Source organism: Hippocampus zosterae, chromosome 6 (genome assembly GCF_025434085.1).
Source record: "Hippocampus zosterae strain Florida chromosome 6, ASM2543408v3, whole genome shotgun sequence".
Lineage (NCBI taxonomy): Eukaryota > Metazoa > Chordata > Actinopteri > Syngnathiformes > Syngnathidae > Hippocampus > Hippocampus zosterae.
In genome coordinates, this window is record NC_067456.1 from 4,671,758 (window position 1) to 4,689,123 (window position 17,366).

General features: G+C 44.1%; 1 protein-coding gene across 6 annotated transcripts in view; it reads left to right on the top strand.

Annotated features, from left to right (window-relative positions):
• Window positions 1-17,366, top strand: part of mctp1a (multiple C2 domains, transmembrane 1a) — a 91,354-nt gene that overhangs the window by 48,554 nt on the left and 25,434 nt on the right. For all 6 annotated transcript variants that reach the window (XM_052067382.1, XM_052067381.1, XM_052067385.1 and 3 more), the window contains 2 exons: window positions 2,938-3,054; window positions 15,811-15,867. In XM_052067382.1, coding sequence (XP_051923342.1) covers window positions 2,938-3,054; window positions 15,811-15,867 — 174 coding nt within the window. The remainder of the gene's footprint in view (window positions 1-2,937; window positions 3,055-15,810; window positions 15,868-17,366) is intronic.

Here is a 17,366-nt window from a genome sequence, read left to right on the forward strand (position 1 = left end):
TTGATTTACTAATAATTTGTACTCTTTGAAATTGCTCATTAAGCACATCTTAAAAATACACCACAGTGGTTTATGGTTATTCAGCTAATTATTAATCACATTCAGTTTATTTTCACATTTTCTTCACTGTAGAGCACAATTAAACACCATTCTGGCTGTGGATCACTTTTGGTGAAATTGTAGTTGAATCAATAAATGACCTTTTTTAAAATTTATTTTGGAGGCACCAGAAAAATAGGCAAGGCCATTTTGTTTTTAATGCACACTACAACAAACAACAGAAAAATATGCAATTTCTTCAACTATTTAATATATATATATATATATATATATATATATATATATATATATATATATATATATATATATAAATATATATATGCAGTTTGTGTATAAAGACACAAACTGCATCTATATTTAAATATTTGTATTCACTATTAATACAAAATATTTTCCTATCAGAGAGGTTGAATCTCTCTCTTAGGTGCATGTTATCTCGATAGACCATCAGAGACGGCTTCAAAATAAGCGCCATCTTCCAATGACTCCCCTCCAAGATATCTCCAGCCTCACTTTGCATTTACCCTCTTTTTTTGCCCCCCCCCATGTCTGATTGTCCTGTTTTCCGTTGTTTTTGTTTTCCCTCTGCCTTTTTTGTGGTCACTGACATCCACAGCAGGCTCCTTCCCACTCCCTCATCCCCAGGCAAAGAGCTTGCAATGTAGCGTAGGGAGCGATGGCGAGGTGGGGGGGGCTGTGATGGACCAGTCTCGCAGGAAAGGTCCCCGGCACCGCAGGGCCACCGTTAACCAGCCGCGGGGCACGGAGACTGGGCAGGGCCGTCCGCTTCTGAGCCCGGGTGCCGGGTGGTTCTTCCAGCTGCCTGTCACAATGTTGCCCTCAGCGACGATAGCCAAATGGAAGAGAAATGAGAGGGCGGCCACAGGTTAAGAACCTTCAGGGAAGATTTTCTTTTCTTTTTTTTTTAAATATATGAAAGAAGGTTTCAAGATGTGAGGCAAACATCAGGACAGTAAGGTGCAGTGTGTGTGATTCCAACAGTGGACGTTCACGTAATTGCGTAGTAGATTTCTGTTCAAGCAATGTGATGCCAGTACGACTATTCTTGTTATTTACTTTATATTTAGAACACAAATAACAAATTGTTTGTAATTGTCTGGTTATTTATAGCTTCTACTGGAACACGTTTAAAAGAACAACAGAACTCCTTTGAGTTTTTTTTTTTAAAGCAAACGCTTGTCGGCATCTCATTTGCACAGTTAGTCATTAGACGTGTTTTAATTAATGTAACTGATCGTGCACGTTTGGAGTCTTGATGGTTTTCCAGGAAGTTGGATAATTTTAGAATGTTCGGATGAGTTGCTGTGAGCTGCACCGACAAAGAACTTCTGTGTGTTATTTATGAGGAGTGGGATGTGGTGCCGTCGCTTTAAGTGAAACACACATTAATTATTGCAATTTCATTTGGATTTTTTTTTTTTATTATACTGTCCCAGGTTGGTGCATACGCACGCAAAGTTGGCTCCAAAAGAGACCGAAAAGTTGGTCCTTTCGGGAGTCCGTATTGTTTATTTGACCAGCAATTTTATTTATTTAAATGAAAAATACATCCATTGTGGCCATTTTTTTTGAAAGCTGTTATCTTTAAATTCATGCTTGGTTTCTTTTGGCTTAATTTCACATTCACTTTAAGCCCCCCCCCGCCCTTCATGAAAATCTGTATGGTTATGAGTTTCCAAACTTTTCTGTGATAAAGAAGACAAAAGATTTTATTTTTTTTTCAGATGGCGCGATGCTTGTGTTTGTGTGGGTGGGTGCAAAGAAATTTCTATACTGACGGCTGAGCGATGAATGTGTCTGTGTTTTTTGCCTATATTTGAACAGAACCACATGCACATGCTCTCTTTTTGAGAGTACAATGGGCCTTTATGAGTCCAACAAATGGGGAAACTTTAGTTTTTAAGCAGACAAAACGGATAGTCGTGAAACGCAACGAGTGCAGGTAAAAAAAAGAGTGCCTCAGTGCAATATTTGGCAACTGTGCATTTATGTATAGCATTTTAGATTATTGAGTCTGCATGTGTATAATTGTGCACCACGTGTCCTCAAAACACGTTAAAATATATATCAACCTTTTCAGCATTTGATTTTTGCAAATTTAGGTGCCCCCCCCCCCCCCCTCCCACAACATATTCCATTTGCATGAGCTCAAATGTCGCCTTCTTTCACTCTTACCGGCAACACAATGCCAGTGTAAAATAACCAGCCCGCGTCATTAGCGATTTCTCTTTCCCACAGAGACTAAGAAGGCTTGTCAAGGGGCAGAATGCTGTTTTTTCTTTTTTTTTTTTTAAACCAAAGGTTAATATTCAGAGAGTGCCTTCCTTGTTTGGTGATGAGAGGGGAGGCGCAGAGGTTGTGGTTTTGGCAGCTGGGTGCACAGGCCAGCCTTACAAGTCTTGGATGGGCTATTGCGGCTTGGAGTGACAGGGTTAGGGACTCAGGGTGTGGCCGGCGTGAGGTCAGACGCCGGGCTTTTGCGCGGAAGGCTCCGAAACCATCAATGACCTCGCCCCCCCCCACCCCTCCCGGGATGATTGGCATGAGGGGACGAGACTCTTGACGGCTCGAGGCTCATCCTCCCTATACCGTCTTTCCTCTGCTCGAGGCCTAAGCAGAGCCCTGAGGGTCAGGGTGTTGAACCCGGGCTCAGTGCCAGCCGGCTCGCACCTTTGTTACCGGCACCGTCTTATTTTTTACGCTTTGCTTCACCGAGGTTATGATTCTGCATATGAATGCGCAGCGTCTCTAATCACGCACATGGCCGACACGCATTCTCACGCGACGGGGCTTTACGTCAGACGTTCGCATTGAGTAAATAGCGTACTTTTTTGTGTCTTTTCTTTTTCATTCCAGCTCTTTGTCATCCTCGTGTGGAACTTTGAACTCTATATGATTCCGCTGGTTTTGTTGCTGCCCTTGGCCTGGAACTACATTCTCATCGCATCGGGCAAGGATACGAGACAAGATGTGGTGAGTGTGGCCTCTGGAAGCTGGCCGATATCCCTCCGCCTTTCTTTCATTCCACTGTAAAAGCCTCTTTGCAAGGGCACACAATGCACCGTTAAAACTGTGGCGCCATTATTTTATGGGGACACGGCGCTCTTGTCTCTTCCACAATATGATCACATTTAAGTATAATTCTACAAGATTAGATGTACTTAAATCATACTTAGCTACTGTGCAACAGAGTATACCCGGCACGGATGCTGAGATAACCCGAAAGGCAACGCTTGAATAGAAACAATGACGAGGAACATGCTAACCGCGCTTTTAGAACCTCATTTTTGGATTAAAATACAGCCGTAAAATGTATGCAAATGTAGAAATGAATGTGTATTATTTTCGGACGTGGAGGAGGGAGGAGATCGGGGCGGGGGGGTAAAAAAAATCCCTATGTGCAATCTCACGTTTCTCATTTTGCCATCTTTGAGGCAAAGAAAGGAAAGAAATAATGGGAAGACACATTCAGCCACGTTACGCCACTTACCTGGTGGTTTATTTATTTCATTCATTTGTTTTGATCTCTTCTACCAATTAAATAATGTCAACGCAATGTCATGGGAAACGGACATCTTTTAATCATGGCCCGGCACATTTCGGGGAGCGGAGCGAGTGAGTGAAAAGCGAGAGCAGGACTTGCGGCGTGAGCGTGAAGAATGACGTGATTAATTTTAATAAGTGTCTTCTCTGAGTCAAACTTGGAAATAACCAACTAGCAGACTGGATAGTCACCGGCCGTCTGTCTCGCCAGTTTAACAGCATTTATTCCCCCCCTTTTAAAGATCATTTTGACTGGACGGGATTCAAAACCAATTTTGCACTTTTTTAATTGTGATGAACAAACTCCATTATGGAAGAAAAAAAATGTACAAAACAAAAACCTGAGAATTTCACACCATGTGTGTCAGAACTACAGTTGTCTCATAGTCCTCTTATTTGCTTGTACCCTGTCGGTGAAGCAAAATGGAATTCAATTCATTTGTATTATTTTATGCTGCATCATTTAGTTCACAACCTCTCTCTGTTGAACAAAACCAGCTCTCCAACTGTGAATGACGCTTGGATTTGATACAAGAATTTCTACTCGCCGGTAGATGGCGACATTGCTTGACAAAAAAAAACAAACAAACTCAAAACAAAACTACATCTACCTCTCATCCCTCCAGCCAAAACCCTGCGTGATGATTTGTTCTCTCTCTACCTTCCTAGCCATTCATGCCCGCTCTCACGATAGTCCTCTTCCACGCACTTCATAATTAAAAGGAGACAACAGAGGTTATACATTCTTGTACGTTTCCCACTTACTTCACGCACGAGTAAGTGCGTGCAACTCCCACTCCATGCCGAATGGCTTTTCTCTCCTCTTTCAAAGGGACTATTGCCCCTCAAGTGTCACGGCAATTGGTTGGAAAACTAAAACTGTGTGGATACGGTTGTAAGTGCCTCTTAGGGCCACAATTAATTCCCGTTCACTTCTTAAATTATTTGGAATTTCTTTTTTTGTGTGTGTGTTTGTTTTGCTTTTAATTGCAACTACCCCATCGGTGTGATATTATGAGTCCGTGTACAACTTTAATCCCTTTGTACGGACTCCGCTGAGCGCCGTAGAAACACACCCGTGAGGTATCGATGGGGAAATTGAATCTACTGTACTGGACCAATATGAGACGTAATTGTGTTGAAAGTAAGCAAATGGTGCGCCGATAGCTTCTGCGTCATTATCAAATTCGAGCCAGATGAATTTCTCTCTGAAATTGTGCTTTTTGCTGCAGAGTAAATGTAACGCACAATACTGGAGCCGCCTTTCACGATTCTCACGTGTTCACACGCACATAGCACACGCGTGTCCCGCGAGCCTCGTCCCTGTTTGTTCTCAGACACTACAGCGAGAGTCGACGGCGTGCGCGGTTTCCTCTGCATCAAACCGAAGGCACGGCTCCCCTTCTATATTTGACAGAGACAACAAACAAATAGAAAAGGAAAGAAGCGCTTTAATTACTTTACAGAACAAACGGAGTGATCGCGCCGAGCCCAGCTATCTGGTCAGCAACCGGAGCGCTGTGGTTTTCCAAAAGTGCGGGGGTTACGGTGATGCCAAGGCAATGTGTGTTAAACTCACCGAGAGTGAAAGCGCAAACAAAAACAGACAACAACAACAACAAAAATCGTATAGACTCTCATCCAGACTTCCTAATCAGTTGAAGGGCCTTGATTCATGCGATGGGTTCAATGTGAGGACCCCTTCTCCCATTTCACGCCACGACGCAGCCTGCCGAGAAACAAATAACGAGCCTTCTCCGCATGCTGCAATTCACCACTCAGGGTCACCGCCCGTTGTGTGCTTACATGCCCGCCTTGCAAACAGATCTCGGATCAGCACTCCTTACCCTCGCCCCCAACCTTGACCGGTACCTGCTAAGCAGTTGCAGCACCCTCGGAACAGCGATTAAAAGAGGTGACACGACCAAGCAAGGTCGCTGACCTCTTCTCTTATCATGTAGCACTCTGACCTATGGATCCTGACTCTTCAACGCTGTTACTTGACTTGCACGTCTTGCCAAAACATGACCTCTCAAATCAAACAACGAAACGAAAGGAGAGGAGGCCTTTTTAACCTCTCTGGATGTGTGTGTCCCCTGCAGCTGCAAGGTGGAAGAGCCTCTTAATTGACCTTCTCCTCCCTTCCAGTATAATTTTTGGAAACCCGCACTGGTTCAAAGTTTATATTCCATTCCCCTTGTAGTACCGCAAATTGCCAGTAGGCTGGTTTTGCTCAACAAGAAGGCAGCCTGCAATGTGGTCAGTGTCCGAGTGTCACATTTCAAGCGGAGGAAATCCGGTAGCACAGTGCACTAGTAGCAGCACACAAGACTAAGAAAATCCCAAATATCTATGTACGCATTCACGACAGTAGACAACGTTCATTTATTATTTTAACTGTTTTGTTAAGCGCTTTGTTACAGCTGCCGCTGTTGTGAAAGCGCTATATAAATCAGCATGTATTGTATTGTATTGTATTGTATTGTATTGTTGTCGACTTATCAACCCAGATCGAGAGCACCCTCTTGTGGTTTAATGTGAAAATGACACGTGAAAAGATACTAGAATGTGTTCATAAATTCACAAGTCAATCGCTCCAGAATATAAATCGCACCCACAGCCAAACCATGAAAAAAAAACCCTGTGATTTATAATCCGGAAAAGACGGTACCGACATCCAACCACATGTCTTGTGACACATTTCATTTAAATGTGGCCTCTGTAACACAGGGCACTTCAGTTATGTCCTGTCTCGGTCCGAACAACGTGTGCAATATGTAAAAGACGTACATAGATAAGAAACAGTGAAGGACAGAGTCCGTTGAACATTCAACATTCAAGTAGCCATCATGCCTCACTCACTCCCAGCTGACCTTCGTAATTCAGACTCACTAACGCATTTCAAATCCAGCCTCAAAACACATCTGTTTCGACAAGCCTATTCACTCAGACCATAAAGGCATTATTTTATTTATTTATTTATTTATTTTTGTTGTATTTATTTTTTCTTATTTTATGTTGTTTTTAACATTGTACTCGTGATTTTAACTGCTTGTTGTAATGTGTCCTTGAGTTTCTAGAAAGGCGCCCACAAATAAAATGTATTATTGTTATTATTATTATTATGCCATGCTACCTTTTTGTGCCCCGGTAGACAAAGCAACGTCTATGATTGGATAGGTTTGGTTCGGAATTGGTTCGAAAGGATTTGCCAGCCCCTCGTCGATCTGTTCCCCTTGAGACGAATTGCAATGGAGATTGTTGGCTAAGCCCTCACGAACGTATCAGTTCACACATTTCCACATCTCCTCTCATTGTAGTTGCTAAAGGTCTCAACCTTTATTGCAGAGAGCGCATTTCGCTCTCCGTATTTGTGCCTGCTTGCATGAACGTGCTCGACATCCTTTCGGCCGACGCTCATCCCCAACAGAAATCCCTCCAAGACATTCCGTTGGCCTCGAGATGCCAGTCGCAGATGCTATCAATGTGTTAATTGCTGTGCAGACATTCGCAGAGGGCACCTAGCGAAGACGCTCATGTCTCTTTCCACCACAAAATGACGGGCAATTAGGTCTCGTCACACTGGAGGACTTTCCTCTTTATCCGACGCTACAGACCATTGCTTGGATTCAACCATTGAATCTGGAAAGCCATTACACAAGAGAAGAGCTAAATGGCCAGAAGGTACTTTGCAGTTTTAGACAACCGTCTGCTTAACAGCATACATTGAAAGTTAGCTCCAATTTCCACACAACAGTCACGTGTCTTTAATCGCCGCCGAGATCGGAAGTCGAATTCTTCAAATCAATAAATAGACTTAAAAGTGAAACGTCACAATGAGGCTGGAAAATGCTCACTGTGTACGGTCCAAGTGTCCAATTCCAATTTTATCCAGTGTCCATTTCCTTTTACATTTTAAGGTCCACTACACAACGAGTGAAGCATGCAATTGATGACTCACAGTCGCACACCAGGTGATCGTCGCCCCTTGCACACCTTAACCATCACAGTGCAATGGAAAAACTGCAACCCCTGGTGTTGTCGAAAACATTTTTTTTTAATGTGTCGCATATAACTGTCCTGTATCATATTTTGCCACAAATAAGTAGCTGTTAAGGAAGAAGTGGATCATCCTCGCTACAGTGTGTCTTTTACGCAGAGAGGAAACTGGCGAAAAATCAAGGAGAAAATCTATAAGAAAGGCTTGTTGCCATGGTTACCTCACAACAGAGACTCTCCATGCTTTGCTTTTCAGCCACAGGTGTATATGAAATTATGAATATTGTTAAGTATTATTGTAAAACGCAACATGCGGAATACTGTACGTAAACACCGCGGCGTTGCAACGTCATATTATCTGCGATTCATATTTTGAATTTCAGCTGTGCAGCAGAGTTCATTCGCGTTCGGCCATGATGCTTCGTGTACAGCGGGCCTTAGTGACGCATATAACTATAGGGTAGCTGTGTGACTGGAATGTTTTTATTTACGTTGTTTGGTTGGATAGAGAGACATGGTTGAGTATACGTTGAAGTTCATTGAAGTATTCCAAAGATGTCAAGTCCGCAGTGGATACATACTGGATTGTTATGCAAATTTAGAAGAGACTTGATTCAGATCTTAGGATATCCTTTTTTTTTTTTTTACATCGCTATGGCACTGAACTGAATTGTGTCACTTCAACCTTGCAGTGTCACTGCAGCTTGATTGATTTCAACCAGTTTTCTATCGCTGACACTGGGATGTACTTATTGCAGCAAAACCTAAAAAAGTATGCGACAAATTGTCAGTATCGCTCCACAAAAACCTAATTAGTCGCTCTCCATTTGTGCCGGTTGGATGTCAGCAAAGGGTTATATTATTTTATTCCGTTTTATTATTCACTGAACACATTTTTAAACAATAACGAATGTGAAATGCTTCAACATTGCCTGTAGATGCGCCAATTTGATTGTGAAACAAATTAAAAAGTGCACAACAGATTGCGTCGAACTTTGGAGATTCGACTGAAATGCGCATCTAATCCACCGCGCATGCCTCACTTGCACAAGTTTCGTATTGACTTTCTTGACTGTGAAGCAGTCGGTGTGACAGCGGCGCATTGCTCATTTGGAAGTCGCTAATAATGTATAGCTTTGTATCAGTCGAGAACAAGACTTCATAGCCATTTTTATCTCATCTATTTTCACCCCGAGCCATCTTCCCAGGGAAAAAAAAAAAAAAAACTCAGTGCCTTTAAACACACCGCGCCGTGACATCTGCCCTCATTAAGAGCCCTGCACAACACAGGTACGGGAAGTAAATATTATAAGAAAGCTGGGAGGAAAAAGAGGAAACAGCCTATTAGACCGCCAGAAAGTCACACCGCCACGTTACCCGATAGGAACGGCAAGTCTGAAAAGTAAATGATTGTCGAAAAGCAGGGATGGAGTGGGAGCAGGAGACAGGAAAAGAGGCATTGGGAGTGATGGGGCGACAGAGGTAGGAGAAGAGGAGGAACGCGGCGGCGGGTGGCAGGCGCTCCTCAGCGCAGAGTCAGACATGGCGTTTGGTGACAGGTGACAAAATCAAAAGGTCATGTCACTTTTAACTAGGAGCGCCTGTGCCCCACTGATTTCCCCGGTGCCAACCCCGGCACCGCAACGTTCATCTGTGCTCGCTCTCGCTCTCCTTAAACCGGCAGAGACGGAAAGACAGGCGACGAGCAGAGTTTGAAGCGGGACGGGAGCACCGGGAGGATCAGGAACGCCACTGCCGAATCCTCCCGGCCTCCCGTTTCATCACGCCTGCGTGTTGCGTTCTCTTCATTTCCACCCATTTGTCTGACTCCCTTCATCACCGTGAACCTTTGTGACTACCTGAGCTCTTTGCAAACGGCAAATCCCGGCGTCTGCCTCACTTCTGGTTGTTGTTTTGACGCTGCAGCAAGCCTGTTGTAATTTTTTATTTTATTTTATTTTATTTTTTTACTTTAGATGTTGGGCTCCAGCCTCCAGAAAGTTTCTGCAGTCTAACAAGCGTGCACTGGCTGTCAATTCGGCCATTGACAAAACGTATCAAGAATATATGATCAAGAAAGCCGAGCTGAACAGCTTAGTTCAGTTTGCCAGTGTCCGCGTGACATCTTAATTCGCAAAACAGTTTTAATTGCAAAAGAAAATTCAACATTCATGTAACTTTTTCTTTACATGCGGCTTTCTATAATCTTCTATATATATATATTGCGCTTCGCCCCGCACGCGGTCTGTCCTTCCGTCTGTCCCTTTTCAAAACGTACCTACTTCACCGCGCCGCCACTGCGCCGCTCAGGCAGTGGCTCACTACGATCGCGCGGGCATCTTAGCGAAAAAATGTTGTCTACCCACAAGCATTGCCATGAAATTGTTAGTTATTTAGTAGCGCTAAACATCTCTTTATTTTCGCGATAAGCAATGAAGATGAACAAAAAGTTGAACCAAGCAACAACACTTTTGTGGGCCGAAGGTTCATTACTAGCTGATGAGCCGCCCGGGGGTAAAAAAAAGTGGTAAAGTGGTATTGTTGTCGTAGCATTTTTCCAAATACTATACGAGACCGAGTAGAGATGCAGAGTTTCGGCTCAGTTTTGCTGCATCCCTTGACACAGAACCCAGCGTGGGTGCTTGCATGACAGTGATACTGAAACCTAAAATTTCACACCCGTGTCCCGCTAATGCCGCATTCCCCGACAAACAAATGCAAACCGCCTCTGGAGCTACCGTATTTGTCTGTGCCATTAAAAGAGGCCAGATTCTAAACTGTACTCGATAGCCTAAAGATGCAGTTGACTCCCCCTAAAATATTTTGGGGTAAACGTGACTGTTTCTCATTAGCGGGAGGGGGCGAAATCTCACCAACATGAACTGTTCTGACAATAGGCAATGAGGTTCTATAATACTCATTATGCTGTCAGCAATGATAAGCAAATATGTCAGCAAATAAGCAATGAGGAAAGATGGCTTACATTGCGTTTCTTCATTGGAATAATAAAGGCGGCTCTTCATTAATACGGACCCATCCTTCACCCCCCCCCCCCTCCCCCTCTCCCTCCATCTTGCAGTCCCAGTGGTACAAGGGCCTCACCCCAATCTAGCTCCCTGCTGGGTAACCCTGGCTGGGGCCGTGCAGATGGAAGGTGGGGGGGGGGGCTCTCTGAGGGCCCCCCCACCTCTGACAGCTTGTGAAGGGCCCGCATGGGTCAACCAAGCCCAGCCAGCAGCCCCTTATCACACTCGCAGCCCTTCCCTCAGTCGGCAGAAAGTGTGGCGTCGGCATTACGCACACACAGACACACACGCATGCCCATACACTCATGAGCAGTGCATCCCAAGTATAGGGCCTTGGACATCCCCCAGCCAAGCAAGTCGCAGCAACCTCGGCAGCTGCAGAGGTTAAACCCCCTCCGCCCCCTCCCACCGTATCAAAGAGAGAGAGCAGAGGAGAAATGGAGGGAGGGATGGAGGCATCGCAGGAAAAAAAAAGGAGAAAGTATATCTTCATGTTCACTGGAATGTCTGCCCAGGCATCAATTCCCCCCGCGGCTGTCATTGGCAAGGTTAGGCTGGCAGATAGCAGAACTCTGCCTGCTCAGACTAAAGAGGTTCCCCCCGCAAGCAAGAGAGGAAATCCATTGGCCGGTGTGATTAAAGTTATTCAAGTTTACAATCTGTATTTCTTATTTTCTTTTCATTTTTTTCAAATCATGTCTATTATTTATCATGCGACTAGTTTATGAACTACGTTCCAGTTCAAAGAAGGACGTTGAAATGAAGTTGAAGCCAGTAGAATTTCGATCACAAAGTGACACGATTGGCGCTTCTGTCTCGTGAAAAGCTGTGAATGGAAAGCGAAAAACATTTTTATCAACTCCAATGCGGACAGGCTCCTTGAATGTTTTACTATTTTTGATGTTAGCACTGGTTCATCTTTTTATATAATTGAGTGAAATGATTTTTGTGTGATGTTCGGTCAAAATGTCCCACACCAGTGCATTGATGGACCTTGCTTACACTGTACGGCAGCCATGTCCAAAGTCCGGCCCGGGGGCCAAATCCGTCCCGCGGTCGAATTTCATCCGGCCCTCGGCCCCTGTCATAAAATCAGTGCCGTCTGGCCCGCAGTTTGGGCGCAATGGAACACGTGTTGCATTGACTGAGGTCTCGTAGACTGGTGAGTGATGTTTCATAGAGTACTGCTTCCCTCTAGTGGCTAAATGAGTAATAGCATTCACTAAATGAGTAATAGCATTTAGACACTAGAGGGCATCACTCACGAGTTAACAAGACATCACTCCGTGTTTATATTGACTGATATGTCATATTTCAAATGATCCTTGCAGTTGTGGATATGTGTATTGCTTGTTCATTCCCCTGTTGTTCGAGTCAAAGGTTTTGTGACTATTGAAAAGTCATGGTGATACATTTTATGTTTCAAATCAATCAATTTGCACTCAGGAGACTTCTGTTTAAGAAAAAGTCAAGTGAATAAGCAGTTGCATGTGATATACCTGTTTCAAATGAACCAAAAGAAATCCTTAAGATTGCTGAAATTAAAATAAAAATGGAAATGTGAATCAGACTGGCTTACTAAAATTTGTTGAACAATATTGTTGTTCAATGTAAAGAATGTCAGCCAAGGTCGGCCCCCCGACATTTTACCACATAAAATCTGGCCCCCTTGGCAAAAAGTTTGGACACCCCTGCTGTACGGGAACACCAAGAAGGACATTGATGAACATTGTTTTAGCGTAGCATACAATTTGTCCCAGTATCAGCATCACATTGTCATTTTTGCTTATTAAATTGCCTTTGAAACGAAATTCAATGGTTCCTGCCAACTTGTCCGTGGCACTTGCGTATCGGCTCGCTGCCAGCCACTAGCGCTAAAGCTGGAAACGGGCGACACATTCTACAGTTTCATCTTAACTATTATTTTTTTTAGCGTCCTTAATTAGCGATTGAACATGATTTCAGGAGGACATTGCGTATGCGATGGAAATTTAAACTTTATACCGGGCTCCAACGATCCAAGCGCGGCCCACGGACAACTTCAAAATAAAAGCACACAAAGGCACTTTTTAGAAGATTTTATTTTGAAGTTGGCCTGCTAGCACCTTAATGGCATTTTACCGCCATGCATACCATTGCTACAGCTAGCTTGACTGTCTACCTCCACCATGCACACCAAATAAACAGTTTAAAGGACTGGAGCTGTTTTTTTTTTTTAAATCAATGTACTCAAATTACTCAAAGACTCGTTTTACTCGAGTTGATTGTCTAGGCCAAATGGGAAAGTCTCAAACTCAGCTGTGAACTTACCGAGTTCCAGCGCTATTGGAAACAAATAACTGGATTGGCAACTTTGGGGTCTAAATTTATGTTACTTGAGCAATTTTGTAAATGACTTTCAGGGAACCGATCCAATCATCCAAGAAAGGTTTTTGGTTTTTTTTGTAACTCAATGTGTTATATAGACTTCAGCGGCCATTTTAAGACTCTCAATGTCATTTGGCTTTGTGTATGCACTATATTTTATCACCATGTTTATGAATTTACGGGGCACGGTGTAATCTGTGAGAGCACCCCGCGTCATCCCTGTATTATTTCAATCGGTTTTGAATATGTTAATCTCCACCTCTCGTCTATATTGAATTCACCCGAGCGGCTCTGCGGGCAATGTGAGCTCACCGCCATCCAGTCGACGGCTTTGGCTTTGAGGCCGCCACCGCTGTAATGACAGTAATTCAAACAGCATGATAATGGGGGGGGGGGGGGGGGGTCGGGGTTTGGGGTAAGCAGCCAAATCATATCATTGAGCACACAGGTCTGAGAAGAGAGAAGGAATGAGGCAAATCGAAAGGAAGACGTTTGGAATTCAGAGGTAATTTATATCCCACCCTTAGTGAGACAGTACCTTCAGCATGCGCGTTTAGTCGTGGCAATCTTCAGGGCAGATGACATGTTCCGTGCCTTTTTATATATTAATTTTACATCGTCTCGTCGCGGGAAACATGACGTCTCCGTGTAACCAGAGGCGATGGAAGGAGCGGAGCGGAGCGGAGCGCGGGAGGAGACAAACGACTCCATCGTTCTCTCTCTTGTCTCTCTAGGTCATGCTTCTCCAACTCGCTCACGCTCATTCCCTTTGTTTAAAGTTTAGAGTGTGTGCCAGGCGTTGCCCCTCCAAAGCCTCTGTGTGGAGGAATCCATTATGTTTATATTTTGGCACGGATGAAAGGATTTGGGTGGAACCGTGATGACTTTATAAACAGTTATAGCTCATTTGTTTGAGGAGCCAGAAGGCTTTCATATTACAATACCTCTTCGACATTTTTTTTTTTTTTTTGCCGTGGCTGAGAACAAGACTTTCCCCTTCTGCTACTTATATAACATAGCCGTGAATTTATTCCATGCGGATGCGAGCAGTCAAGCTCATTTGTCGGGGCGGTGACGGCATCTCTGTGAAGTGGGAATTACCCGCCGCTATACAGTTTCAATAAGGAGTGCCGTTCATACACACACACACACACACACACTTGCCCGGCTGACTGGGAGTTATTGATAGAGCACGTACACACGCATACGCAAGTACACGGCGCACTATTGACTCAACCCGCTTGCTGTTCTGAACTCCTCTTTGTTTGTGTGGGAAGCGGCATTTACATAAGAGGCTTATGTCAGCTGCCACATAGTTTGCTCACTTACTTCACTGAAAAACAAAAAAGGACAAAAGCTATTGTCCCTTTAAGTCATGATTATTTTTTATTATTTTTTTTGTGGATGTCTCCAAGCTGGTGTGAGCGCTGTTGAGCGGGATGTGTGGGGGCGATGAGGCCAGTCAAAAAGGTTTGACGGCTTTTCCAGCACTGAATGCGGCACAACAATGTGGTTAGAGGGGGTGGCAGCTCATGCGCTTGTTTGTTTACTAAATTGAGGGCAATTGCACAAGCTTGGATTTTAGATGTGTGATTGATGAATGATTGACAGCAGGGGTGGAGAACAAATGGAGCGGCGATCGATGCATGGAGATTATTTGGAATACATTTCGTGCGCTTGTTGGCTTGCTTATAATCGTGAGGATTACATACGCAGTGCAAGTTGTGTGCTTGCTATGTGAGCTTGGAGACTCGAGATGTTATCATATATTCTGTCATGATTGCGAAGTGGTGGTGGACCCCAAAAAACAGGCACAAGAGAGGAGCAGGTTGTATTTGACGACCAACGGGTGAGCAGCTGCAGGGAAAAGCCCCACAGTGCCACCTGTTGGTCACAAACTGAAACATGACACATTCCTTCATTTTCAATACGCTGTCATGCATTTCTTATTATTTTTATTTTGGTTTAAGTTTTTTAAAAAAATTAGCTGGTAACTTAACTGCAAGTGGGATTTTTGTGACGCGACACAAACCTTAATAAGATACACAATAACCCAACGTTAAACATGGTGAAATTAAGGTGTCCTATTCTGATTTTGTTCATAATCCGTTTTTTTTTTTTTTTTTTTTTTTTTTTTTTTTACAACCAGTTGTTTTTGTTGTGTTCCTTTTATGTCTTTATCATTTCATGTCTCGGGACTTCAGAGGGACTGAAGAACATGCACACCCAACCATCACTTTTCAGGAAAAACCGAAACACGGCATTTTTGTTGAGCCGTTCACATTGCACTGACATTGCGCAACCACTTTCAATACATTGGAAAGTTCAAATTGTTTTTTTTTTTGTTGTTGTTGTAAAAATAGCAAACCCAATTTAAGCCTGAACAACAGTTCCAATGTGTGCAAAAACTATGAAACTAACCAAATCTGGAATTGTTGGTAACCTTCAGTTCAAGGAAGAAAAGGGTACACTGTTCACGGAAATTGCATGATGCTAACAAAATAGGATTAAATAATGTTGATACATACAGAGGGGCATACAAATGGTTTGAATTAAAAACAAATCCGAAATTGGTTTGGATTCAATTGATATTGTAAAATGACAACAGACACACACACACACACACGCGTCCACTCACTCCTGACATTCATGAAAAGACAGTCGCCAGACAAAAGGGTTGCAGCTCAACATTAATTTGACTCCCAAAAACTGCTGTACTAATGTTTATTATCTTTGCTGCAACATAAATGATTTATACCTCTGATTGTATTTTACTTTTTTTTCTTTCTACTAGCAAGCAATGGAGGATCTGATGGAGGACGAGGATGAGGATTTTGACAAAGATGACAGGGTAATTATTCCGCATCGGGGATGCACAGCAACACATGCACGCACCAAACAAACACGCGCAAGCCGCCTGAGGGGTAGCTTCAGGTTGCCTCGTAGTCAGGGAACCCCCGAAAGATAGAAAACATGTTTTTTACTTTCTCCTCCTCTGCTCGGGGCACAAACACATATGCAAAGGCCTTTTAACCCCTTTTTTGTTTTGACAGTACATTTGTCAACTTGTGGTGTTTTCTGTTCCAGTCAAATTTGGTCCACTGTCGCTAGTGCCCCCACCCCCCCAACCCCCCCCCCCCCCCCCTTTTCACGTGTTGGCGGAATTACATGACTCCCGTCACGCTTCGGCTCTGCTTCCTGAGAACATGCACCCATATAAAGTGCTTAGTTGGCTATTTAGGTCCATTCACTGGCCCCTTTATGTCGCAATAAAACAGCATCTGGGCTTGTCCAGACACGATCAGGTAACAACAGGTGGCTGCTTTACTGCCTCTGCTCGTTTACACTGCAGGAACGGCTACCGAAACAAATGCCACGAGGTCGATGACAGTAGTTGGTCATTGGAAATTGAAATGGCGGAGCAGCTGCGTTTTCTCTCATCGGGTCGTACTTGGAGATCCGTTTCCAACTGATACCGCGGGGTGATCAGAATCGACTAAATAGGGAAGTGGAATGCTGATGGATTAATCATGTGAGCTTTTCAAGAGTGACCGAAACCTGCGAAGGGAAGTTGGTCCATGCCTTAAAGCCGCACTCCGGTGGCCCAGTGGTTAGCGCGTCGACCTCATGGTTTAGAGGTCGTGGGTTCGATCTCGGCTGGGGTCTTCCTGTGGGGTGTTTGCATGTTCACCCCGGTTTGCAAACCGCCTTCGTGGGTTTTCTCCGGGTACTCCGCTTTCCTCCCACATTCCAAAAACATGCATGGCAGGTTAATGGAACACGCAAAATTGTCCCTAGTTGTGTGCGTGAGCGCGGATGGGTGTTCGTCTCTGTGTGCCCTGCGATTGGCTGGCGACCCGTTCAGGGTGTCCCCCGCCTACTACCCGAAGACAGCTGGGATAGGCTCCAGCAACCCCCCGCGACCCTTGTGAGGAGAAAATGTATCGAAAAATCGCATCGAAAAATGTATAGATGGATGAATTTGATCATCTATTGGAAGGGGTTGTGGGGCTGGGGGCAGACTCGGGAGATTTTGTACTGGTTATTTTTCCCTGATGATATTCTGTATGCTGAATTTACTTGGGGAAAAAAAATCCTCACATCCATCCACTTCACTCTCCTTATGTGAGGTCAAGTTGCCAGCAAAACGCTTTAAAAAAAAAAAAGAACAGGAAAAAAAGAAGCGCACACACGTGGTGGGCAGATGGTCAAATCGTCATCCCGGCAATAAGTCAGGCAATCAGTCAAGCCAGCGTGCCAGTTGGCTGACGAGGATACGCGAGCATGACATCCCCGCCATGGTTATGAAGTTCCAAGGCTGAAAAGGTGGGGCGCGCTGATTGAAGAAAT